Source organism: Aspergillus wentii (assembly GCF_001890725.1).
Source record: "Aspergillus wentii DTO 134E9 unplaced genomic scaffold ASPWEscaffold_1, whole genome shotgun sequence".
Classification (NCBI taxonomy): domain Eukaryota; kingdom Fungi; phylum Ascomycota; class Eurotiomycetes; order Eurotiales; family Aspergillaceae; genus Aspergillus; species Aspergillus wentii.
Genome location: NW_024467832.1, coordinates 1,650,661 through 1,675,914, shown reverse-complemented (window position 1 = coordinate 1,675,914; position 25,254 = coordinate 1,650,661). Strand labels below are relative to the sequence as shown.

At 50.0% G+C, this 25,254-nt stretch overlaps 6 protein-coding genes across 6 annotated transcripts; 2 read left to right on the top strand and 4 right to left on the bottom strand.

The window, feature by feature from the left end:
- Positions 1–80: 80 nt before the first annotated feature.
- ASPWEDRAFT_101797 (nucleoporin family protein) lies at positions 81–6,899 on the bottom strand (the record flags this gene model as incomplete). Its single annotated transcript, XM_040827416.1, has 5 exons — positions 81–194; positions 249–2,156; positions 2,288–6,123; positions 6,448–6,552; positions 6,806–6,899. 5 exons carry the CDS (start codon positions 6,897–6,899, stop codon positions 81–83), a joined length of 6,057 nt encoding a protein of 2,018 aa, XP_040694303.1.
- Positions 6,900–7,791: 892 nt separating this feature from the next.
- On the bottom strand, positions 7,792–10,399 carry ASPWEDRAFT_731165 (acetate--CoA ligase; the record flags this gene model as incomplete). Its single annotated transcript, XM_040839283.1, has 5 exons — positions 7,792–8,186; positions 8,238–8,642; positions 8,702–8,962; positions 9,017–10,261; positions 10,358–10,399. The coding sequence occupies 5 exons, from the start codon at positions 10,394–10,396 to the stop codon at positions 8,127–8,129; spliced, it is 2,010 nt and encodes a 669-aa protein (XP_040694302.1). The 3' UTR covers positions 7,792–8,126.
- Positions 10,400–12,675: 2,276 nt separating this feature from the next.
- ASPWEDRAFT_34056 (uncharacterized protein) lies at positions 12,676–13,920 on the bottom strand. Its single transcript, XM_040833918.1, has 2 exons — positions 13,554–13,920; positions 12,676–13,482 (listed from the first exon to the last, which is right to left on the bottom strand). Exons 1-2 carry the CDS (start codon positions 13,684–13,686, stop codon positions 12,707–12,709), a joined length of 909 nt encoding a protein of 302 aa, XP_040694301.1. The 5' UTR covers positions 13,687–13,920; the 3' UTR covers positions 12,676–12,706.
- Positions 13,921–15,342: 1,422 nt separating this feature from the next.
- ASPWEDRAFT_55997 (C2 domain protein) lies at positions 15,343–19,387 on the top strand (the record flags this gene model as incomplete). The annotated part of the gene is made up of 5 exons (XM_040838262.1): positions 15,343–15,688; positions 15,743–15,778; positions 15,830–16,204; positions 16,262–17,746; positions 17,811–19,387. Coding segments are annotated over 5 exons (3,718 nt in total), but the record flags the coding sequence as incomplete, so codon positions are not given.
- Positions 19,388–20,041: 654 nt separating this feature from the next.
- Positions 20,042–21,085, bottom strand: ASPWEDRAFT_22788 (uncharacterized protein; the record flags this gene model as incomplete). Its single annotated transcript, XM_040832385.1, has 1 exon — positions 20,042–21,085. One exon carries the CDS (start codon positions 21,083–21,085, stop codon positions 20,042–20,044), a length of 1,044 nt encoding a protein of 347 aa, XP_040694299.1.
- Positions 21,086–22,780: 1,695 nt separating this feature from the next.
- Positions 22,781–25,008, top strand: ASPWEDRAFT_55995 (putative DNA polymerase iota). Its single transcript, XM_040838261.1, has 3 exons — positions 22,781–22,989; positions 23,068–23,355; positions 23,422–25,008. The coding sequence occupies exons 1-3, from the start codon at positions 22,942–22,944 to the stop codon at positions 24,835–24,837; spliced, it is 1,752 nt and encodes a 583-aa protein (XP_040694298.1). The 5' UTR covers positions 22,781–22,941; the 3' UTR covers positions 24,838–25,008.
- The last annotated feature ends 246 nt before the right edge of the window (positions 25,009–25,254 follow it).

Here is a 25,254-nt window from a genome sequence, read left to right as displayed (position 1 = left end):
AGCAACAACAAGTCGTCTAGTCGCTCCGAAGGCATTCATTTTGAAAACACAAAAATACATAATACAGGAAAAAAGAATTCTTAATAGGCACCAGCCATGATGACACTATAGTACCTCCGACTCATCTCCGCCGTCTGCATGATGCGTGCATCCCCGTTGAGTGGCAGACCGAGGACAGTGGGCAATCCAACCGTCTGTTGGTGATGATTAGCGATGAGTGATACAGGATCAGAAATGGATATACTCACATTGACGTCCTCGTGTGCAGTCCAACCGGCCACAGCACGGCTCATCTCCTTGAAGGCCACTCTCTCCTCCAGCCCTTCCACACCAGATCCTTGGCTGATCTTGTCACCCATGGCGACAAGCGCGTTCACCAGACGACTCAACCGACCCTGATCACGTTGACCACCCTTGGCTGTGGCAAGACGCAGAAAGTCCTCGTACACACCACCGCCGCTAGCCCATCCCTGGACCTTGCCTTCCGGTCCGTCACCGAAGCCCGACACAAGAGTCTCAAGGGTAGCATAGTCACGCTCGATGACAGCCGTAGGGCCCACAATGCGACAGAAGGTGGCATGGGCATCATTCCAGTTCTTGCCACGAATGAGGCAGTTGACTTCACTCGTCGCATCGCCAATGTCACGGGCATAAAGTCCCTTGGCAACCCAGATCCACGCCTCAGGTATCCGCAGATCGTTGGTAAGGTACTTCCAGACAGCATCAGGTGTTCCTTCCGCAGTAAAAGTATCTGGCAGCCGAGACGCAAAGCGTGCGAGGGTTTCTTTCACGGCACGTTCCCGGTCTGATGTCTGAGAAAGATGCAACAAGATGAACAACGCTTGAATGAGCTGTCCACTAGAGCTGAGCTCCCAAGCGTAATCTGATACTAATTGGTCCACCTGAGCAAGGTTGATTTTGAAGCCGTCATATTGCCCAACAGCGGTCGCGAGCACCTGGTACAGTTGGAACGACAAGCGGTGTGCGAGTCGATCTCCAGACACAGATTCGGGAAGGAGAGCGGCGGGGAACTCAAGAGCTGGAATTCCACCGGTTTTAATAGTAGCCATAGTTGTCGAGTAAAGCTTCAGCAGAACCCACAGAGGAGATTCTCTGCCAAGTGTGTCGGCTGTCGTGTGCAACACGCCCCGGGCATTCAAGTGCGGAGGGTATGGGAAGGCGGGCTCATCACCGTTTGTCAAATCACCAAAGAATTTGGAAACAGCTGCTTCAACAGGTTCGTCTTCCGTGATTCCATACCACAGACGGAGTCCGAACGCCTGGAACCAATCCAACTCAAATCTCTCTGTGAAAGTAAAAGTTGATGCACGATCTTCCAAAGCACCTCCAGATTTACCTTCGCTGCGAAGGGCATTGCCAGCGAGAAGTTCGTACAAAGCGCGGATAGGCTCGCTCATTTCCGAGTACACATTTTGCTGGCGCCATACATCAACCTGCTTGGCCATATCGGCGCGTGTGGTAGGATCACGACCAATTTGCGCAAGCAAGGTAGCAAGGTGGAGGTTTTGGCTTTCCATCAGCACTTTGCAAGCCTCATCAACTCGGTGTGAGCACAACAAGTACACAGCGCGCTCTTCTGCCGAATCGGCTCTTTCCAGGCTGAGTGCATACTTCTCACGAACAATGCCCTCCCAAAGGCGACTTAGGCGATCTTTCTTGATGCGGTGGCGGTATTTTTGTCGAACTTGGGGAGGTACACCAGCTGAGATGTCATCTTCAATATCGTCATTGAATAGGACATTGGCGATCTGCCAAATCAGGCGCTCTTCATCCGATGTTGCTGAGCTTGACGAAGCTTGAGCGAAGCGCTGGAAATCGGCACTACCCAATTGAGCAAAAGGAACATCCTTCACAGGGCGAATCAAGGTTTGGCTTCTCTGGGCATCAAGCATGTCACTGAGTTGCGGGTCATTGTTGAATCCAAGTAAAACGATGTCTCTGCCTTCGCTAGTGATGGAAATGCCCCGCTCCCATCGGCTATCAGCCTCAGCCCGAAATTCTCTCATATCATTCTTCACGCATATGATGGAGTCCATGGGACCCCATCGGGGCTTGAAGGAATGATGGAAAGCAATGTCGTCTTCACTCAATTCGTTCGACTCGCCAGCAGTTTTCGGTTGCTTGTGATAAGGCCACTAAATGATCAAAAGAAGTTTAGCTCACCAGTACATCTACATTATGAGTTCGGCTATTTGCTCATTGTCCTATATACAAAGTCATGGGGGAAAGGAGGGAAATAGTAAGAATCAATAAAAGGGAGTCAAACCTCAAATCCTCTTGGCTGCGGCTTCTGCGTCTTCATGGGAGATTTGCCTTGCTGCTTTGGTGGTTGCTGAAACAACGAATTCATCAAATCAATGCTTGTCGTGAATGATTTGGGCTGCGCATCAATAACAGGGTTTTCTTTTGGTGTAGGGTCATGGAGGAGTCTATCAGTGAAGGCGTTTCCTTGGATCTCACGCAGTGCGTCACGGTTCTGTTTTCTGGGACTGATCGTTCGCTGCAATTGCTCGGCCCAGTCACCACTGAGATCAAGACGAGCCTTTGCGGGCGTGTTCCACGGCTTCAAAGACGGTTGCGTCGTTTCCATATAGCTGTCGGTACTTCTCGTGTCATCATGCTCCACGGTATGACGAAGGCTTGGAAAGGAACCGGCCATATCCATTTCCTCATCTTCATCCAATTCAACTTCTGACTCTTGGCTTTCGGTGACATCGTCACCATCTTCTTGCTCAGTAGTTGAACCCGTGGAGCCTTCCCCTAAAAAAGACTCTTCATCATCCCCAGAAACGGAGCGTTGCTCCTCTTCCACTTCCATCGCTTGGCTGCCAAACGAGCCCGGAACTATCTTGCGCTTTTTGAAGTCGAACGTGTCGTCGTCTACCCCAGCCACCGAACCGACGAACGAGTCATCAGTAGAGAAGGTGGTTTGCTCCGAGCCCACCGTGCTGTCGAGGTTGGGTGTGGTTTGGGCCTTCGGAGTCGGAGTGTCAGGAGCAGCACTGAAGGTGCTTTGGTTGAGGCTCTCACCTTCGAATTCTTCTTCTTCATCGCTATCATAATCAAGGCCATAGGTAGTGTAGTGAGGCACTTTGAAAACCCACGTTCCGGTTTCCTTTTCGTAATCGATAAACGCGGCGTTGTGCACCTTCTTCAACCGGTCGATGTGCTTATCGAAGAGGGGACCGCTAGTGATGGGCGTTGGTGACTTCTTGTCTCTGCCTCGGGGCCAGGAGTTCTCGATGCGCAAAATCGATGGAACGTTCAGGCCTTTGCCTCTAGGAGCCTTCATTCCCTCGTCTGGGTAGACGGTGATTTTTCGCACGGCAATTTCCACAATGCCACCGAAGATCTGGTCCAGGTCGATGCTTGTCAAGTCAACGGGTTGGTCAAAGGTAACCTGTCCACAGTGCTTGCGGCCAACGGTGAAGTCCTTAACGCTCTTTAGCTGCTCCCGAGTCATTTTGTTAAGTTCAGCCCGGGTAGGCTTCATCCAATACTCGCCAGGCAGGGGATCGTTTCCAGGAGTAAAGGAGAGTGCTGATGGGCCGTTGGTAATCGTGGGCTGCACTGCATCCTCTGGAACGGCGGGAAGATCATTGCGCGGCAAAGACTCCATCTCGGGACGACCAAAGCTATCAGATGTTGGCTTGGTCGAAGGGATTCCGTTCATGCTGCCACTCTTACGGATTGAGCGCAAGAAGCCAAGCTCCTCGGGAGTGGGCTCCGGGCTTTCAGTTTCAACAGGGGCGATTGCGCCACTGGAGGCATCCAGTGCCTTGGACGTCGAGTCGAAGCTAACCTTCTTCTTCGCGGGCTGAGCAGAGTCTTCGCCATTGGTAATGGGGGCGACAGTTGTGCTAGCGGGACGTGCGAAGATATCGTTCCTCAGGCTACGGTCAATGGTAAGTCTCTTGAGACTACCGCTCGACGACAAGCGTGAAGGGCCAGAGGAAAGGGCCCCTGGGGACAAGACGCTATCCGCTTCCGGATCAAAGGTCTTGCGCAGGTTGCTGGTCGAGAAACTCTTGCTGAAGCTACTACGCCCAAAGCTACCGTTGACACTTCCGCGCAGACTACCGCCACCAAGAACGCTACTTCCAAGTCCAGTGGGGGTGCTACCACCACTGGAAGGCGATCCGTAAGTCGAATAAGAGAATCCATATCCTTGGCGTTTAGGCGGGGTGGCGAGGCGGTTGGCGGCGTTAGGGGTGATTTTGTAAACTGGCAACGGCGTACGTTGCTTCTGTTTAATGGTAGAAGAGAGAGGTGTAGCCAGGGGTCCAGGGCTTGGGGCACTGGGAGCGGGCAGCCCAGAGAAGATAGACTGGTTACCATAAGGATTTCCGTCAAGCAGCGAGGCTTGCAAGCTGCCGGGGGCTGTTTGTTGTTGTTGCTGTTGGGGCTGCTGGATGCTTCCAAATAGACTGCTGGTCCCGAGTCCCCCTGCTGGCTGTTGCTGGGTCTGAGTGTTGCCAAACAGCGAACCACCCGCGGGCTGGGGAGTTGTGGTCTGGCCTCCCCCAAACAACGAGCCACCTGTGGTGGAAGCTCCGCCAAATAAGCTTGGCTTCTGCTGCTGTTGATTCTGGGCACCACCACCGAACAAACTACTGGTTCCAGTTTGCTGGGGTTGAGCACCACCGAACAAACCAGTACCTGTACCAGTCTGCTGAGGCTGAGCAGCACCACCGAACAAGCTCTTCTGTCCCTGCTGGGCACCACCGCCAAACAATGATGACCCAGCGCCAGTTTGCTGAGTGCCGCCTCCAAATAGCGATCCGCCACCGGCAGCTGGCTGCTGTTGCTGCTGGGGTTGTTGGTTGTTCTGTCCGAAGAGGGAGGAGCCACCAGTGCCGCCACCTCCAAAGAGACCGCCAGTAGTAGATGGCTGCTGCTGGGCGCTGGCGCCAAATCCACCACCACCACCACCGAATAGCCCTCCCTTGTTTTGGGTCTGATTCTGGGCCTGATTTTGGCCAAAGCCACCGAAGGCACTAGTTCCAGTTTGTGGCTGAGCACCACCGCCAAATGGGGATGCCGTGGCCGTTGTGCTTCCGAACGGCGTTGCGGCGCTGGTAGTCTGCTGACCAAATCCACCAAAGCCGGTGCCTGTGCCTGTGCCTGTGGTGCCGGTTCCTGCACTGCCTCCAAACAATGGCTTGTTTTGTTGTTGCTGGGCATTACCACCGAATAGCGACGAGCCTCCGGACCCGAAGCCACCAGTTCCAGTTCCAGATGTACCTGCGCCAAAGCCTCCAGCAGTTGGGGTTGTACCGCTGCCGCCGAACAAGCCACCACCGGTGCCACCAGCTTGAGTTGTTGAAGTTCCCCCGAACAAGGAACCCGCTGGTTTGGAGCCACCAAACAGAGGGTTAGAGGCAGTAGAGCCAAATCCGCCGGTTGTTTGTGTCTGACCAAATCCAGTAGATGGCGCGCTCGTAGCGCCGCCAAATGGGGAAGAAGTACTGCCAAAGCCTGTTCCTGTAGAGGCAGCCGGTTGCCCAAAACCTGATCCACCGAATGCCGATGAGCCAAATGCGCCAGCTTGTCCACTTCCATTACCGTATTTGCGGCCTTGTTGGTAATCGCCCAATCGCAATTCCTCAAAGGAATACTTGCTGTAGGGTTGCATGAAAGAAATACTTTGGTAGTGGTTGGTCACAGTGCTGTTGCCATCCTTTTCGGTGAATGGGTTGAACGGGGTGCTACCAGTGCCCTCACATGGGGGAACAGCTTGCTGGAAGGCGGTTCCTGTACCTCCACCAAAGCCGGTACTTCCAAACCCGCCGCCACCGGCTGTTGAACCAAATCCACCAGTCGTGCCGGTTGTGCCAGCTGGGCTGCCAAAGCCACCGGTAGCAGGCTTGCTACCAAAAAGACCTCCACCAGTACCGGTGCCAGTACTGCCAAAGCCACCTGTGCTTCCAGTCGACCCGCCAAAGCCGCCGCCGCCGCCAAAACCTGTTCCTCCAGCGGTGGAAGTACCTCCTCCGAAAAGGCTGCCGCCGCCGGAGGTACTTGTTCCAAAGCCACTTCCGGTACGATTTTGGCCTCCAAACAGCGAATTCGATTGGTTATTTTGCGTTCCTGATCCAAAACCTAGAGAGAAAGTTAAATGTTAGCACCAGTGAACCGTGTGAAATAACATCAAAATGTACAAAGCAAAAACAAAAATAGCGGATCCTTGGATGCAGATCCCCAGCGGCCTATGGGAGTTGCTTGTCGGTCACAACATATCCAGGGTTTCTCGAGTAAAGCTCATTGACAGGTATTGCTGAGCATAGGAAACCGGAAATGATGTTGTTGTATAGCGCCACGTGGGTTCCGAATCAGTCGAAGCGGAGCAGGATCCATCCCAGGGGGGGGTTGGAAAAAGAGAAGGATCGCCCAGGTTCAAGTTGGCGAGTCATCGCGCACACGTACCTCCACCGGAACCGAAGCTGCTGGAGGTATTCCCAAAAAGGCCACCACCACTACCAGCGCCTGATGTGCCACCGCCACCAAAAGGGGACGATGTAGATCCAAAGCCTAGATGACGGGGAATATGCGGTCAGACACTGTCATGAAGCTGCGCGTTCCTTCTCTTGTGGCTTCTGCGTCGCTAAGCGTCGAGGACTTCCGCGGGTGTTGTTGATCTGTTGTCGAAGTCGATTGTTGACCGTCGCGGGTCGACGTCAGGAGCACCAGCAAGGACCGATAGTAAGCTCTCAAAGGGGAAAGAGAGCGCAAAACATGAAGAAGGGGACATGAATGATATCGCAATATGGTTGATGAAACCTACCTCCACCAGAGCTCGTTCCTCCAAATCCAGAGCCAGCTCCAAAGCCGGAGCTTTGCTGGTTGTTCTGTCCGAATCCTCCAAATCCGAAAGACATGATGTCGATTAAGCTGTGTTACCGATTTAGACTAGGGATTCATTCGTTCGAAGTCGTCGCAACTCGGTTGAATTAAAAAGCGGTAAAAAAAAAATCGTATCGCAATGCAAAAAGAAAATCCGAAATGTTTTTTGCAGGCGAAATGCAGGTTAAAGACTCGATCGCAATGCGCTTGCAGTGGACTGAGACAAGATAAATAGAGGTAGTTGCAGGTCGTAAAAAAAAGAGATCACGACGCGCGGTGAGAAAAACAGTGTTATTTTTTTTCTCTTTCCCTTTTAAATAAGGCACACGCAGGCTGCAGACGGGTAGGAAAACCACCGTCAGAGCCCGAATGCGCAGAGAGGTGAAAGAAAAGGTGGTGGCAAAAGGAAAGAGGATGAAGGGGGAGGAAAAAGTGACGCGACAGAAGCTGCAAGAAGGAAAGGAAGTGAGAGCGAGAGAAGAGGTGAGGTTTGGCTTAGCGGTGAGGTGCAAGTGGCGGCCCTCGCCGGCCGTAGTCTCTTATACGGTGTTGCCAGGAGCAGCCCTTTCCGGTGCAGGTCATGTGATGGGTGCCTGATCTTCCTACAGTGTTGTCGTTCTTCTAGACTATTGTTAATTCCAGGCTATTCATTCTACAATAGAGGTAGATTGGAAGGTAAATATATGAATTCATCAGGCATCTCTTCTTCCCGGAGTCCTTTTCTCCGCATAAGAGTGTTCTAACCCAACCTTCCGGCGTTGATGCCTTGTCAACATCCAGAAACAGCCGCATCGAGTCACCAAAAAACGGGTGGCTAGCTAAACCGAGTGAATGCTGTGGTAACCTAGACATAGTGGCCATTCACTCTGTCTGCGGTCATAATGAGCAAAGCAGCCCCAAGACATACTATACGCCACTTTGACTACTTCTATGCCACCCTACCATGCGACGGTTTAAAGGTGAGATTGCAAAATGAAGGGATAACACAAAGAATATATATTATCAATATTTACCATTTCCCGGTAAAACAAGAAATATTACCGCTTCTCAACAGGCAAACGTGGGAATCGCGAAACATGCATGACTAAAGATAGAAAAGTATCAAGGTCTCCAGGTAGAATTGCAGCCTGGGAATAACAATAAAACTCATGATATCATCATCTGTGTGCTAGAATATATAACCTTTCCTCTTTTTCCTCTTTTTTCTCTCTCTTTTTTATCATTTTTTTACTTCTTCATAAGAGTCGTTTCATATTGCCTGTCTACTTTCTCGAAGCGTGGACGGCGGCAATGATCTTCTCAACCACGGAGGGGTCGGAGAGCTTTTTAACAAATTAGCCAATGTCATATAGAAACCATAAGAAGAAACTTACTGTCGAGATGTCACCCAGGCTGTCCTCCTCGCCGCTCAGGATCTTCCGCAGAATACGGCGCATGATCTTGCCGCTACGGGTCTTGGGAAGATCTTCGACAACGAACACGGCCTTGGGAGCGGCAAATGGTCCAATCGACTTACGGACCTGCATGACAAGGTCCTTGCGGACCTGCTCGCTGGTCTCGTTGCCCTCCTTGAGAGCGACAAAGGCATTGACGGCTTGGCCAGTCAGCTCGTCAGCAATACCAACAACGGCGGCCTCGGCAACTTGGTGGTGCTCCAGAAGAGCAGCTTCGATTTCGGCAGTAGACAGACGGTGTCCAGACACATTAACAACATCGTCAACACGGCCACGGATCCAGTAGTATCCGTCGTGGTCACGACCAGCACCATCTCCGGTGAACTGTGGTTTACTTGTCAGCTAATCTCTTCAGTTTGATATTCAACGAATGTCTCTCTTACATAGTAGCCCTTGTAAACATTCAAGTAGGTGTCCATGTAGCGCTTGTGAGCACCCCAGACAGTGCGAGCCATACTAGGCCAAGGCTGCTTGAAGGCGAGAACACCTTCGACATCATTTCCAGTGATCTCTTCACCAGAGACGGGGTCAATGATTGCGGGCTCGATTCCGAAGAACGGCATCGATGCACTACCGGGCTTGGTGGGGGTGATACCACCCAATGGGGTGATGACGTTAGAACCAGTCTCGGTTTGCCAGTATGTCTGAGTCCAGAGTTAGTATTATCAACACATAATCCAAACAGGAAGGGCTCTTACGTCGCAAATGTGTGCCTCTTCCTTTCCGACAGTCTCGAAATACCACTTCCAGACCTCAGCGGCGATAGGCTCACCAACGGAACCCAGGATACGCAGGTGCTCCATCTTGTGGTGAATGTGCTCGTCTCCAGCACGCTTCAACAATCGCAATGCGGTGGGGGCGACGTAGAACTGGGTGACTTTGTGCTTCTCGATGACGTCCCAGTAGCGAGAGAAGTTGGGGTAGGCAGGAGTACTCTCGAAAACCAAGGTAGAGCATCCCAGGAGCAAAGGTGCGTACACGACGTAGGTGTGCCCAGTGATCCAACCCACATCACCACCGCAGAAGAAGCGGTCATCGTCATGAATGTCAAAGACATACTTGCCCGTCATGGCGGCACCAAGCAGGTAACCGGCAGTAGTGTGCATAACACCCTTGGGCTTACCAGTCGAACCGGAGGTGTAGAGAAGGAACAATGGGTCTTCGGAGCTCACAGGCTCAGGAGGGAAGTAGTTGGGGAACTTTTCAACCTCCTCGTGCCACCAGACGTCACGGCCCTCGGTCCAGGGAACCTCCGCACCGGTGCGCTTGTAAACCAGGACGCTAGACACATCAGGGCACTGCTTGAGGGCCTCGTCGACAATACGCTTAGTGCCAATCACCTTACCACCACGCTTACCCTCGTCGGTAGTAATGACAACCTTCGATCCGGCGTCAATAACACGGTCACGGAGGGAGTCGGAGGAGAAACCGGCGAACACGACGGAGTGAACTGCACCAATACGGGAGCAGGCCAAAAAGGCAATGACGGCTTCAGGAATCATAGGAAGGTAGATGGCAACGGTGTCGCCCTTTCGGACACCCTGCTGCCTGAGCACCCAGGCAACGCGGGACACTTCACGGAGCAACTCGCCATAGGTGATGGTACGACCCTCGCTGGGCTCGTCGGCTTCGTAGATGATGGCAACTTTGTCGGGGTTCTTAAGGGCATGGCGGTCAACGCAGTTGAAGGAGGCGTTCAAGCGACCCTCAACAAACCAGGCGCTGTCACCATTGGCGAATGAGCCGGTGCGGGTAGTCTGGAAATCCTTGTCGAAGGTAAGGAGGTCACGGGCCATACGAGCCCAGAAGGTTTGCGGACTGCGGATCGACTCCTCGTATAGCCTCTTATATTCGTCAAGGTCTTTCAGGTGGGTTCCGGTCGGGTGTTTCTGGTGGAATGCTTTAGGAACATGGAAAGTGTCGACCTCGTGGGCCTCCAAAACCTGTACCAATTCGAGTCAGTACACACAATTCTCCAAAAGAACGCCGAGAAAACACCGGACACGACTGGGTAGAGTGGAGGACGGGAAATTGCTTACCACAGAGGGCTTGGGGGGCATAACGTCGCCGTCAGACATGATTGTGGGATCGAAAACAGATTACAGGTGAGAATTGAGAGGATGGATTAAAATAGGTGGTTACTGTTGGAGAATTCGAGAATTAGCTTGATGCAAATGGTGGCAGTACACAGGCGGAAGGAAGGAAGGAGTGGAAGCTCACCTTCAAAAAGAGATGCGATGGTGGGGTGGAGGGGTTAGGTGAAGAGGGGCTCGTAAAGAAATGTAGAGAGATGAGGGATGAAGGATGAAGGATGAGGACAAAGGGAGGATGGAGGAAGAAGAGCGAAATAATGGAGAAATGGATAGTCCCAGGACTGGGGATGCGAGACGCTTATTTATGAAACAGCAGAGAAGGAAGAACTAAGCAGCACCCCGGGCGTCCGGTACCTCGTAGTCGAATTGGGTGGTTATAGTGGCAGTTGGAGACGGATTAAGCAAGCATAATCTCGAGGGGGGCTGATTGGGCAGCGGCCACGATCGTCTGGGCTAATGGCCATTATGGTCGTAATGTTTGGAGTCGAGTCGCCAGGCTACATACCACTAACAGACTGCCAGTGCTGCTCCCCGAAGGCGATCGCTCGGGCTGTCCTCCAATCACCCACCCAGCAGAATCATCATCCATCATGACTACTGAAAGCGGCACTCGGCCATGCGGGGCTTGGCAGGCCCTTTCCGTTCCTCCGGGGAAGTTGGAAGTTGATCCCAGAACCATCTGTCCGAAAACAACCAAAGACGGGGTGGAATAGGATGAAGATGGCGATTAAGGTTGTCTGTGATTAACCTGGATGTATGTAGTCTTGCATCTGAAACCTTGAAGGTACTGATATTGGATGATACGGTCTACCTCCGACTGATGCTTTGTTGTAGTACACTACTACCACCACTACTACTAAGAAGGTGGAACCTACGAAGAAGACTCCAAGTGATCAAAAGTACTCGGTATAATCCATCATCCCATCCCCAGAGAAGAAGTCTCTCAAAGTCCTGGGGATGGTGTATCACAAGGCTTCTGTCGTCACAGCCAAGCAGAATAAACTTCACGGCATCATCATCAGACCCAGACTATGACATTACTGCGGGGATTGATCCCATACATAATCATAATAATATCTTATACGAACCGTTATTCCTGGGCGGAAGGGTTCCCTAGATGGGAAGGTTTCCTACCGATGCGTTGGGTATGAACTAGTATGGATGAGCATGGACTTGCCTAGTGGAGGATGAACTGTTCTTGATCAGCCCAGATAATCGGTATTGTGGGCCATAGAATACAGTGGTCAATTGAGCATCATTCCACTAAATATGATATAACAATTAAATTGAAACAACAATAGCAAATGTACTTGACTTTTGACAGGGATGCTTTACAGCATCGCATCCATTCGGGTGTGATCACCCCCTCAACAGTCAACACCGGCTAAGCACCCCGCCAATGCAGCATCAGTGGGGGGGATTCATGTCGACTGCAAGCACCTACACCCACCAAGTGGACTTAATTTGAGACTATCTGTCGTTCAACAATAATATATTAATCAAATCAAAAACAAAAACGGTTGACTCGTTGAGCTTCCCGTCTGGTCCTCTGAACCCGACCAGAATCTGGATCGACTGGAAACGCTCGGTCCCTCGGGTTGATTATTGTTGATTGGGGATTCACGTCAAAAACGGCCTTATGGAACTTTGGTCGCCAGTTGGTCACCTTAACCGTCCGCCGAGGTTAATCGCAGTCCAGGTACAAGGTGCCTGTAGAAAACCCTCCGTACGACCATCTTTGGACCTTGGTCCGAGTCATGACCAGAGGCAGTCGACTGGAACAAGTAATATGGGCCATGTCTCCGTTTTGTTGTAGTTGGTTTTAGAGTCCGGTAGTTGGCGTTAGTGTCGTGTGTGTCTTTGCTTATCCTCATCTCTTGTCGGGTTATCCGGGGGGTAAATAGATAAAATATGTAGTATGTAGCATCCTACATATGTAGTAGTGTAGGCTTTGTTTTCTTAAATATCATACTACGAATGAAAAATAATAATAATAACAGTTCCATAATAAAACATTTCCTAAGCACACTGACATGCTCCATCTCTAATATAGCGTCGCACCGGCGTCAATGGATGCACGAATCTACCGTTTTTAAAAAATTAAACATCCCTGTGATAGTCCTGGCAATTAAATATTCCGCTCATCCGCTGCAGACGCCAGACTGGATAGAGCACTTTCTTGAACATCATCAGCCAATATTCACGGTCGCTCTGGCAAGAAATACGAGGTGCAACTCTAACATTATGCAAGTAAAATTGTGCCCATAGGCTAACTATCCCAACAAGCTAATCAACCTAATACGCCATCCACCCCCGATGCCACCATGTCCCCATCCCCAAGACAAACAACACCAGACTCCCATCGCGCACAACGTCTTTCCCTAACTGAATCCACGTCCCAAGTCCAGCGCGGGCCCCGGCCCGGCTCTTAATTGCCATTCTCGCCCCACTCAACATCACTTCACCGGTCGTGAAAAATAGAAACGGGTTCCGTGCCGTTGCTGGCGGCGGCGGCTGGCTCCCGAACGTCGAAACAGATGACCCAATGAGCAAGAGCAGATAGAAAGCCACTGCCAGCGAGAACATGACATGCAGAACCTTCCATGTCCAAGCCTGCTTCTTTTCCTCCTCCGATTGGGGTGTCATCACCGCTCCTATTATGTTTGACAGGAACGGAGGGAGGCCAAGAGCGGACATCATCTCTGGCGATAATGCTGGAGCTCCGCCAGCAGCTCCGCCAGCGCCTGCGCCTGCACCGGCGCCTGCACCTGGGGCTTGGTCGCCCATAGGTGGCATTGCTCCTGCTCCTCCCATAAGAGAACTGAGTAGTTTCATCGTAGGATCTTCTTCCTCAGGTCCCTGCTGTCCCGGTGCTGGGCCATTTTGGCGGAGTAATGACCGTAAGAATTCTTGCTGTGCCTGGATGGTTTCTGGCGACTGACCATCTGCGCCTGGAGTTGTGGCTTGTGCCGATGTTGGTCGTGACGGAGGGAGTGAGGCGTCTGGCAACGTGGGTAGGGATGCTGGGGGCTGCGGTGACGGCGATGGCGATGGCGAAACTTCTTCGCGGGCTGTATCATTGACCCATGTTAGTTTGCTCTTAATATACTGCAATGCCAACGCAACGAGGGCAATTTCGTACGGGCTGGTGTCCGCCCACTCAGGCTTGTGATTTTATCCAAACGCGCTGCTCCTCCATCTCTGATTTTGGCCTCACGACGCTCACGGCGTAGACGAGATGCCTTCTGGGCCGGTGACTCCTCCGCTGAAGACATTTTTTATTGAATTCGGACGATCTTTGTGTTGTGGTGAATGTCAAAAGGTCGAGCTGCTGTCGCGACGGAAAATGTGAGCTGGCCTTTCTTTGTTGGTACCGGTCGGCCAATCGGAGGACAAAGACGAACTGAAAATATTGAATCCACTCACGAGGCAAGAAATTTGTATATCAGATGGAATTTTTGATGATTGTGGAGGAAAGGTTGACAGATCGTCTGGAGTGCGGACTGTGGATTGTGGCTCTGGCCCAGAAAGGCTAAAGCTGACGTCGTGGCATCGGCCCGGAATATCTGATGCCAATGTTTAGGTCTACTCTGGACAACAATCACCAGCATGATTACTGGGTTTTTATTTCAAATATTAGATTAAGTCATACATTAAAGGCTAGTACCTAGAGTATCTATATAAATTGTTAAATTAGACCTGATTGTCTATCTTTCATCACAGGTACTGCCAGGTACTATGTGACCTAATATATATAGGGGCTTTACAGCGACTGATATATCAACTCTTTCGTAAACTACAGGTTATGTTATGCTTGCATAAAAGGTATAAAATGTAAAATGAATTGAATACTATTTCGTGAGAATATCATAATGACAATTTTATAGTTGAGGTTGACTATTATGAGCATTGCATAGTGTATTTTAACCCGCAAAATAGCCAATTCCATGCCCATTTCAATGACAATAGAAATAAATAAAGAAAAGCTAATATGAGCATCTAGGTATACTTGTTGATAAATAATTTTCAAACCGACCGTATGGTCGTATATAAGTGTCATCGATCATCAGTTTGTCTACTGTGCCTAGGTAGGTAGAGACTAAGGACAGGGCCTTTATGTGGACTTGAATTCACTGTACATCCATGATAGCTATACAAACATGACTTGTTATAATCTAATTGGCAATTTTTACTCCCCTGTTGCATGTTCATATCAATTTCTTCTTACGACCTGATGCTTTGTAGCTGAGACGAAGTGACATCATCACTGATGATGATCATATCAGCTTCAATGCTCCGCAGATACTGACCCAGAGTCGATCGATTCAATACTCTAAATTTCTCAATCAAAAAATAAAAATAATAAATTAAAGAACCATACTATCAAGAATTAATGATTTTATATTTTCAAAAAGTAATAATAACAGTAACGTGGAAGCAGAAAGCAAGACGCCAAGACAGCCAATCCGCGATGATGATGGCGGCAGAGCAGGAAAATCCCCAGGTTCCAAGTCATCATCCAAGCGATCTTCGGATCTCCATCCCCCTTCCTTGTCAGCTCTCCCGTGGATTCTAATAGCACAGATCCTAATATGACTGGGAGACCATGCTAACTAGCCCTACAGCGTTGAGCAATGGGCAACCGGTTCCAGTCCTCCACAATGACGTAGCTCTAGGGGCGTCAGACCAGACCTGTACCCCAAGACAGCAATGCAGGATGTCATGACCCTTAAGAGTGCTGATAATGGTCTTTGACTGTCATCAGAACCATTTCCCACCTTTTCAATACCCCGAATTCATCAACGTGGTGGTCCTGAGGCTTGAAAGAAGCTGTGTGGGATGAGTGCCCATTCTTAAATTGCCAGTGTCACACTGAAATCAGACCGATCCCCTCTCTTCGACTTGCTCTCCTGCGATTGAGCTACCGTCATAATGGCACCGAAGCATGAAGAGGAAGCACTCTCCCCCTCGCAACATCGAGTTGGGGAGCATTGGAGTGGAGGTAATACAATCCCTACAATCCAGAGGTTCATGGAACGTCTGGAGGGGGAGAAAAAAGAACGAGAGGAATATGGGAGACAACAAGATGAAAAAGAGAGACAAAGAGAGGAGGAAGAGAAGCAAAAAGGACCACAAGGAAAAACCGAGGCCGCTCCTCATAAACCGCGAAAGGTGCCCAAAGGAAGAACACGCATGGTGACGGACCCAACAACTGGTAATGACATTGAGGTTGAAGATTTGGAGGAGGATTCTATGGATACAGTCAAATCCCCTATGGTACTACTCCCCTTCCCTGTCTGAATGGCTGAATCGAGACTTATGATCGTATAGCTGTCTGTTCCAAATGCCAATCTGGGAAAACCAACCGTAAGTGCGAATGTTCCCCGACGCATCGGAGGGTCACTAACAAAACTCTAGGACATTAAAACCGATCCTCACCAGAGCTTCTCCGAGTATAAAGAAAATCAAGACATTACAGCACCTCCGGATCCCATCGCTGAGGGTACCACTTCAGACGTTCCCATTCATGGCGAAAAGACCAACGTTCTATTCCACCCTACCCCATCCATCTCCTACAGACCTATGTTTGAACAATTGGAAAGGCGTGCAACGGGCCTTTGCCTCGGGATTACTGCTGGAATAATCTTTCTTGGGAGAATTTTCGGTGGTTCCATGTGGGGGCTCCTGCCATTATCCTTTTGCGTTGCATCTGGTGTATGGCTCTGGATGAAGGAAGTTATTCGAAGTGGTCGGGAGATGGAATGGAGTAGTGAGCAGCTTCGCGGCCAGACGGTGAGTTGTTTCAATGGCTTGCATATACTCACAAGTGGCTAACAACTTGTTCTCCAGGCTATTGCAAATCTCCTACCAGAATCGGTAGAGTGGATGAATACCTTCCTTGGTGTCGTGTGGGGTCTTGTCAACCCTGAAATGTTGTCACCTATTGCCGATACCATTGAAGATATCATGCAGGCTTCTGCGCCTGGGGTCGTTGAGAACGTTCGCATTGCAGAGATTGACCAAGGAAACAACCCATTGCGGATTTTAAGTATGCGCGCTCTGCCAGACGGCCATGTGCAAGATCTCAAAAACAACATACACGAAGAAAACCAGAAAAAGGACCCCCAAGAAGCGGCCGCGTATGAGGAAGGTGGCAGTTATTATAATATGGAGGCTTCTTTCGCCTACCACGCGAAACCTAGCAGCCAAACTGCTTCGTCAAAAGCACGCAACATGCATATGCAGTTGGTCTTCTATCTTGGTGTTCGCGGCCTCTTCGGTGTGCCATTCCCGGTGTTTGTTGAACTTAACGAGATGGTCGGAACTGTGCGCATGCGGTTTCAATTGATGCCAGAGGCGCCATTCATGAAGGATTTGACTTTCAGTCTTGTCGGCATCCCGCACATTCGGGCTGGGTGCATGCCAATGGTCAAAGGTGGAGTTAATATCCTGAATCTTCCATTGATCTCGAACTTTGTCAACTATGCTATTGGTACCGCCTGCAGTCTCTTTGCGGCACCGAAGTCTATGACCATGGATCTGAGTATGATGCTAAAGGGGGATGATATCAACAAAGAGACTCTGGCCCTGGGCATCATGTGGGTTCGAATTCACCGTGCAGTCGGATTGAGCAAGCAGGACACGCGTGGGAGCTATGGTGGTGGCAGTGACCCCTATATCAATCTCTCCTTCTCTAAATACGGAAAACCTATGTACTGCACTAGGGTCATCACAGATGACCTCAACCCCGTTTGGGAGGAGACAGCTGCTTTGCTGGTAAATGCAGAACTGATCAAGGCTAAGGAGAGCCTGAGCGTAGAGCTCTGGGACTCAGACCGAAGCACTGCTGATGACATTGTCGGAAAGGTTGAGTTACCAATCTACGAAATGTTGCAGCACCCCGGCCGAATGTTCCCTCAGGTTTCCAGGCTTCAGGGCCTAAATGACGGCAGTGAGATGCCGGGCGAACTACATTGGGAGGTTGGCTTCTTTGGGAAGCCAAAGTTGAGGCCTGAATTGAGGACCGACGGAAAGAAGAAAGATCTCCCGGACAACCTCAGGGACATTCCCGAATTCCAAGATGAGAAAGGCATCATCAACAACGAGAAAGAAGATGCTATCGTGCATACACCACTTGACCCTCTTTGGCCCAGTGGAATTGTCAGCATCGTGGTTCACCAGATTGTGAACTTACAGCTGGCCAATATTAAAGGAAGCAATGGGAATCGCAAAGGAAGAGAGTATGAACCAGCCAGAGCGTATGGCGAAAACACCGAAGAGCAGGGAGGTGATCTGCCAACTAGCTACTGCAAGATAGTTTTAAACGACCAGCTGGTAGGTTTCGACCATGGAATCATGGTTATTTTACAGCAAAGACGACAAAGCTAACCGCCTACAGGTTTACCGTACTCGACCAAAGGCAGTGAGTTCCAAACCCATCTTCAACGCAGGAACAGAACGATTTGTTCGGGACTGGAGATCGGCCATCGTCACCGTCACCGTCAGAGATCAACGGTATCGTGAACATGACCCAATTCTGGGGGTGGTACCTCTCAAGCTTTCCAATATCCTCCAAAGAAGCTCCCAAGTCACCCGATGGTACCCTCTTGACGGCGGAATAGGATTCGGACGCATCCGTATCTCGCTTCTATTCCGACACGTGGAAACCAAGCTGCCCCCGAATATGCTTGGATGGGATGTCGGGACGTTCGAGTTCACCTCGGACAAAATCACAGCAACAAACCTAAACCAACGATGCAAGATCAAGTTGCGGACTGGTGGCAGTAGTGGAAAAGTCACACGACACCTGTGCTCGATTGAAGAGAGTGGCTTGTCCTACAATATCGCCGACCAAGCCTTGCGAGACAAAATCCGTCTCCCCGTCAAGCATCGCTACCGGGCCCCTGTTGTCTTTGAGTTCCACCCACATGGAAAGCTAGGAGCAACTGCCTATACGGTTCTATGGCTACAACACCTGGTGGACAATGAAGATACCGAGCTCGATCTCCCCATCTGGTCGACGAAGAACGGAAACCGCCTAACCCAGAACTACATTACAGAATTCAACTGGAAAGCCAAGCAAGTGCCGGGTCTGGAAGACCTGACTGAAATCGGACGACTCAAGCTCCGCGGCTGCTTCACGCCCGGAATCGACGAGTCCCACGAACAGTTTGTCGTAGATAGCAACTCCCGCGAAACGTTCGAGACGTGGGAAGCCTGCATTGCAGAAGGGGTACGCACACGAACCGTCGCCGCAGAAGTCCCCGAGGAAGTCGAGCAGATGCATGAGAAATCTCTCGTGGACGGACGCGACGTGCTCAAGCAGGCAGACCCAAAAGAGCGCAAGCGATGGCTCGACAAACAGGGTCAGGACTGGAGCGGTGCCTTTGGCGATGACCCCCGGGCCTACCTCGACTCCAGAGGACGAAAGATCGCAGAACCAGGCCGGGACGCACCACGCCACGACCCGGTGAATCCACCTCCAATCAACCCCGACGCACAGGGGCAATTCAAACTCGAAGAAGCCAACGGCTCGAGCGACGAAGAAGAGGGCGAGGGCGAGGGCGAGGGCGAGTCACAACCACAACCAGAATCAGAACCCGGGCGCCAGCCCTCCACCGAAACCATGACAAGCTCCTCACAACAAAGTCAAAGCCAGAGCCAAAGCGAGGCCGGACCGAGCGAAGGCCAAATGCAAAAGGCAAACCGACGCAGCGAGCAACGGCAACAACGTGGAATGATGCAGTGGAAGCCGGCTCGCAATGTGGTGTTTGCCAAGGACGAAACCAAGTTTGCGCTGCGCAAGGTGAGACAGAAGATTGGGGGAAATCTGACGGGACGAGAGCCGGATATTGAGACTGAGACGGGGGGTTAGTACATAGAATAGGATAGGATACCTGTTGATACTGTCTGTACATGTTAATTCTTCATTGTATATTATTTTAGTTGATATGAGTCATACTAGTAAGATATCACCATCCACAACTAACCAGAAGTAGTCTTGTAAACAAAAAGTATGAATCTCCCATAATAGTTACATGCCACCAAATGATATGATTTAATCGCCACCATCCCAAAATCTCATCAAAAGAAAAAAAATTATAACCAAACATGGTAACGAAGATTGAGGCTTCGTTTCATCCATTCCATCTGATACCCGCCGAGTTTCAAAGAACCATGGATGTGCTAGTCTTTCTCCACTTTCTATAATAATTTTTTGTCGATCATTTGATGCTTTTCCATGGAATGAGTGAGATTGGGGATGTGAATGAGATGTATGTGAGATGTGTCTTACTGTTGTTTCATGTTATTTACGGTGAGACTTAGCGATTGTTGAGGTGTTCTACCAAGAAGAAAAAGATGTGATAGTTATGCCAGTGATGGATAATAGTATAAAATGGATTAAGATATATATAGAAGAATTGAAAGACTCGAGCTCCTCGAGATAGTGATGTATCAAACATCAATGCATAATGCATAATGCGGAGTAGTAGAAATGATGCTCCCGTGGATATATAATAATAGATAGAAGAATTGGCTGACAAGCTCCAAAGACGCCCTCTAAATGGCATAATTCGTTAAATGTTTGAAATCGTGAATGAGATATGACCAATGAAAGGTCAATCAAGGCTATCGACCTTCATTTGCACGTTCGGCTTCGTGAGTCATGTTGGTCTTGGTCTCGTCGGGGTTCCCCAGGTTGGAGGCAACAGACGAACCAGGACTGGAGGGGTCCTGCGAGGGATTTGGCGAAGGAGCAAAGTCGGAATCACCATGAAATGATACAGGTGTTTCCTTTTCTGTTCCCTTGGTCTCCTGGTTGACCGGGGGCGTTGAGATGGTCGGTGTCGTTCCCAGTGGTGTTTGGGGTAAGCTGATCAGCTCATCACGCTTTTCCAACGGGCCCAGTGTCCATCTCCATTCGCAACGACGCTTAACACGGCCCTGGCGAGGGGTCTGCGGCGTCGAAGAACCATACGAGTCACCTTCTAAGCCATCCAGAAGTGCGACCGCTCGAATCTGTTTCTCGGCGCTCATGTTCTTTCGCTTCTTTCTCTCGAGTTTGGAAAGAGAAGATTTTGTTCCTGCATCATCGTCGGACGAGCTTGTATCCGATGGAGCCAAGCTTGAATTGGTATCCGAGTCTTCATCCGACCTTTCTTCACGGGGCTTGGGTGGCTCTGCGACAATGTCGGAGTGACGTGCGGTATAGCGCACAGTCCGGATCTCCTCTTCAAGAGGCTGGCGATAGCTCACCTGCTTCTTCGCGGGGAAGAGAACTCGGCGCTGTGTGGACCCTCCATTGGCGACGTTGGTAGCCACCGATCCGGAACGCCGTCGAGAGGAGGGTTCCAGCGGCGAATTACGGAGAATACTTCTCACTCCAAGAGGAAGTTGGTAGGGGCTATTTGTGGTAGTGTATGGCGAGGAAGGCTTGCAGAACTTGTTGCTGGACGCTCTCGAAGGAGAGACGGTTGCAGAAGGGGGATGTGCGACGTCATAAGCGTTCTTGAAGGTGTTGCGAACGGTGGGAGATGCGGTGGCGCCCGCAGCGAACGAGAGAGACAGACCAGTCGTAGATTTCCCAAAGGTCTGAGGGAGAGAAGAGGTCTGAAGGGTGAGTTTAGGTCTGGATGCGATGGTTGTCCGCTGGTTACCGGTCGCGCAGGACATGTTGGGAGAGGATAGCGACGGTTGGCATGTTGAGGAGGGATGAGGAGGAGATCGACTTGTATCGGAGGAAGGAGGAGCATGCAGATGCGAAGCTTGGAGGGGCATTATTGGGGCCACGAGCATGGCGGAGACCCTCGGATGGGAGAAGAGAAGAGGAAGAAGAGAAGAAGAGAGGAAGAAGGTGGATGTAGTTGAAGCTGCGCCCCGCACGAAGGAAGGGAGATGGCGCAGTCGAGATGGCGGAGAGAAAGCAAGACAGGGTGAAGCAAAGACAAGGGAAAAAAAAAAGGGTCTTTTGGAGGGGAAAAGGCGAAGATTTAATAAATATCAGAAAGAAGATAAAAGCGATAATAATGGGAGGCAAATGCAGATAATTAACGGTGGTGGTGAGAGGTGGAGATGGGCGCTTGGAGAGGAATTAATAGAACAGAAAATGAGGGGTTGGAGTCAACGAGAGCGCATGGTGGAGATGAAGATCTGAGATTGTGTGTTTCTGATTCTGATGTGATGCTTTTGATTCTTATTTGAGCCTGTCTGAGTCTGCGTCTGACTTTTTATTTCTTTTTTATTCTTTCGTGATAATCTGGATCTGGCTCAGGTCTGGGTTTTGTAGGTGGTGGCGATAATATGGCGATGGATGGCGATGGATGCTTTAATTAATATGACCAGGAAGGCCAGAAGTCATAAAAATAAATAACAGTGGGAAATAATAACCAGAAAAGAACGCTAAAAAGAAAATAAAGAAAGAAAAAAAAAAGCAGATCATCTGTTGAATTGACTATTTGAAGCTGCATCGACTGCACTGTGAACTATTCTTGTCGAGACCCATCGCCATCGGCTCCGCTGAGGACACGCGGCAGCAGAGACTGACTGGAGTCGTTAATTAATGGCCATTAATGAGAAGAGACTGTCTGATTAATGATGGATCAAATCAGAAGGCAGTCATATTGCTTCATATTGCATCCTGTTCTAATTATAATAAGCATCTGGTGTCCATGGTGAGTGCTGCAGATCTTCTGATTCTAGTAGTATCTCAAGGAGTAGTCAGATTAATCCAGATATCGCGATGAGATAGAGTAATATGTTGGAGATGTCAAGACTTATTCAGATCGACTATTAGCTACTAGTTCTGCTAGCATCTCCTGTCGAGATTGAAATGACTCTGATCTGAACCCTTCGTATACCGTCAATCTATAAAAAGACCAGGACACGAGGCCCGTGGGGCATCGCCAAGAGTGTCATTCGAGAGGAATATTCAGCATTCAGCATGAGAATGGAGTGCATATATTGGAACACTGCTATTTGATATCATTTCTTTCTATACAGGTTTGTTTACAGATTGATATCCGTCCCAGAAGCATTAAACCTCATGTACAGCGTAAGGAGACGTGCAGCGACTAGAATGCATCGATGACGTAGAACATGCCTATGCACACGCCGTGTGTCTTATCCATACAACCAATCAGCTTTCCGCTACATTATCTGCTAATTCTCTTTAAAATTGCCATGATCTCGACTAAATATTAGCACCTGCTAGTATCTCTAGTTAGTAGTTGCAGCGTAAATGAAGGCATTCAAGAAATACACGCTAGTCCCAATCTGGCCTTTTCACGTGAAATCTCCAGCCACTTCCCCAGCCACCCGTTCTGGCCAATCACAGCCCGCCGTGCCTCCACTGTGGATATGCCTTCATCTTCACCTTCAATGCATTTCCACCAGCTCAACTTCCAGGCTGAATCGTTTCTCCCAAACTCAGCAGCCTGCGCTGTTGCTATGATCATCCAGACATCTGTGCTTCTTATTTATCTTACGAACCAGTGATGACCCGGATTATCTCCACCAATGCTTCGGAGTAAATGGCTGCGCCTCCATCCAGAGATGACAGTCGTATCATCATCCACTTTGTCGGTCACCTTGAAAATACAAATAAAAATGCACCGAACAAATGATAATAATAGGAATTGGCTGACCGTATTCGGTAGGATTATGACTGCTTCTACGCCTCCGTCTTCGAAGCCGAACAGCCTGTCTTGAAATCCCTCCCCCTCGCGGTCCAGCAGAAACAGATTGTCGTGACTTGCAACTATGAAGCCCGACGACGGGGATTACGCAAACTCCAACTCATCAAGGAGGCAAAGCAAACCTGTCCAGATCTGGTCATTGTCCTGGGAGAAGATCTAACCAGATTTCGGGATGCTTCCAAAGATCTTTATCTCTTCCTTCGGGCATTTGTCTGGGGCGGAAGAGTTGAGAAATTGGGCTTTGATGAGGTATGCTTGCATTGGGAGGGGGAGTTTCTTTTTTTATCTCTTTGCTATTTCTGACAATCGAGTCAGCTTTTCCTGGACACTACAGAGATGATCGAGTACAATGTCGACGTGCTGAATCGTAACGACTTGGCCAACTCGTTTTTCCATCTTGACCGCCAGGACCCTACGGTCGGCTTCTTATATGATGCGACCACTTTCCATGGTCCCACCTATCCGCCAGATCCCGACGTCGTAGAACCATCTTCCAAGGCGCAGCCTGGCTCGGATCGCCTGTGCATCCGCCTTCTTGTTGCCTCTCATTTGGCGGGATACCTTCGCAGTCAGCTTGAGTATCTCAAAGGCTACACTGCCTCAGTGGGCATATCCACTTCCAAATTGCTCTCAAAGCTAGCAGGAAATGTCCATAAACCCAATAGTCTCACCACCCTGCTTCCACCTTATGTTCCAGGGGAGCAAGGCGCAGTGAGCAATGTAACCAAATTCCTGGATGACCACGAAATCCGCAAGATTCCCGGGATTGGCTCCAAGCTTGCCAACAAACTCAAGACTCACATCCTTGGGACCGACGCTGGCTCGGATGACAAGATCACCGTGCAAGATGTTCGTCTGTTTCCTGGAATAGGTCCTGCCCTGTTGGAAAAGATCCTTGGTGGGCCTGGATCTCCCAGAGGCATTGGTTTACGAGTATGGGGGCTGATCCATGGTGTTGATACTTCAGAGGTCTCAGAAGCGAGAGACTTGCCAACGCAGATCAGTATAGAAGACTCCTATGGCTGCCTGGACAGCCTTGAAGGTGTCAAGAAAGAGCTGGTCGCGTTATCGGCGAGCTTAATCCGTCGAATGCGCACAGATTTGACCGAGTTGGATCACGAATCTGATCAGGCTATTTCCAAGCCTCGCTGGCTTGCTCATCCCAAGACACTGCGCCTATCTACACGGCCCAGGTCTCTTCCCACGGACGGAGGGCGCAGTCGCAGTTATAACAACCGAATCTCTCGCTCTGCGCCTCTTCCGCAGTATGTGTTTAATCTCGACGATAACGTAGAGGCACTGGCCGAGAAGCTAGTGCAGGAGCATGCTCTCTCCATGTTCCGCACGCTTCATCCCGAGAAGTCTGGATGGAATTTGAGCCTCTTGAATATCGCCGTGACCAACATGGTGGAGAGTGCCGGCGAGCAGAAGAAGAGCAGTGGTCGGGACATCCAGAAGATGTTTCGAAACCAAGAGACAGTGCTTAAAGATTGGAAAGTGCCCGAGACTGACGTGCGATCTACAGACATGCCAGATGCGGTAGATCATCCGTCCAGCAGTGTAGAAGAATCTTCAGCGACACCACTGGCCACTCATGACGCTCCCGAGAATGCATGGGAAGACAGCGACGAGGAAGAGACCATGCCCAGCGTGGCCTGTGGAAGTTGTGGCGTCTTGATCCCTCATTTTGCACTGGTTGCGCATGAAATGTATCATTCCGCGACTGATTGATGTGGAATGTATTGGTATGAAACTGTACAACTAGACAGAGTTTTACATGCTCTGCAACCTGCATCAATAATAAATCATTAGACTTCATAAGCTGAAATAATAATAAGAAGAAGAAGAAGAAGAATAATAATAATAATAACCGCCCTGCTGATCTTTCTTGGAGACCCTGAGGCTATTTTGAATCTGGACCCTGACGTTTTAAGCGTCGACCCACTCAGACCCCGAAGCAATTCCTCTCCTCCAGTTCCTCTTCTCTTCCTCCCTTCGTTTCATCAATTATTCCAGGATACACGATCCTTCCATCGTAAGTATGGCCTCAATCTTTCCGTATAAGCCATCCACTAATCCTTGCCCCAGCCTAAGCGCCGAGTCTCTTGGCTCTTTCGTTGTCTCGGACGACCCGAAATCCTCCCTTAA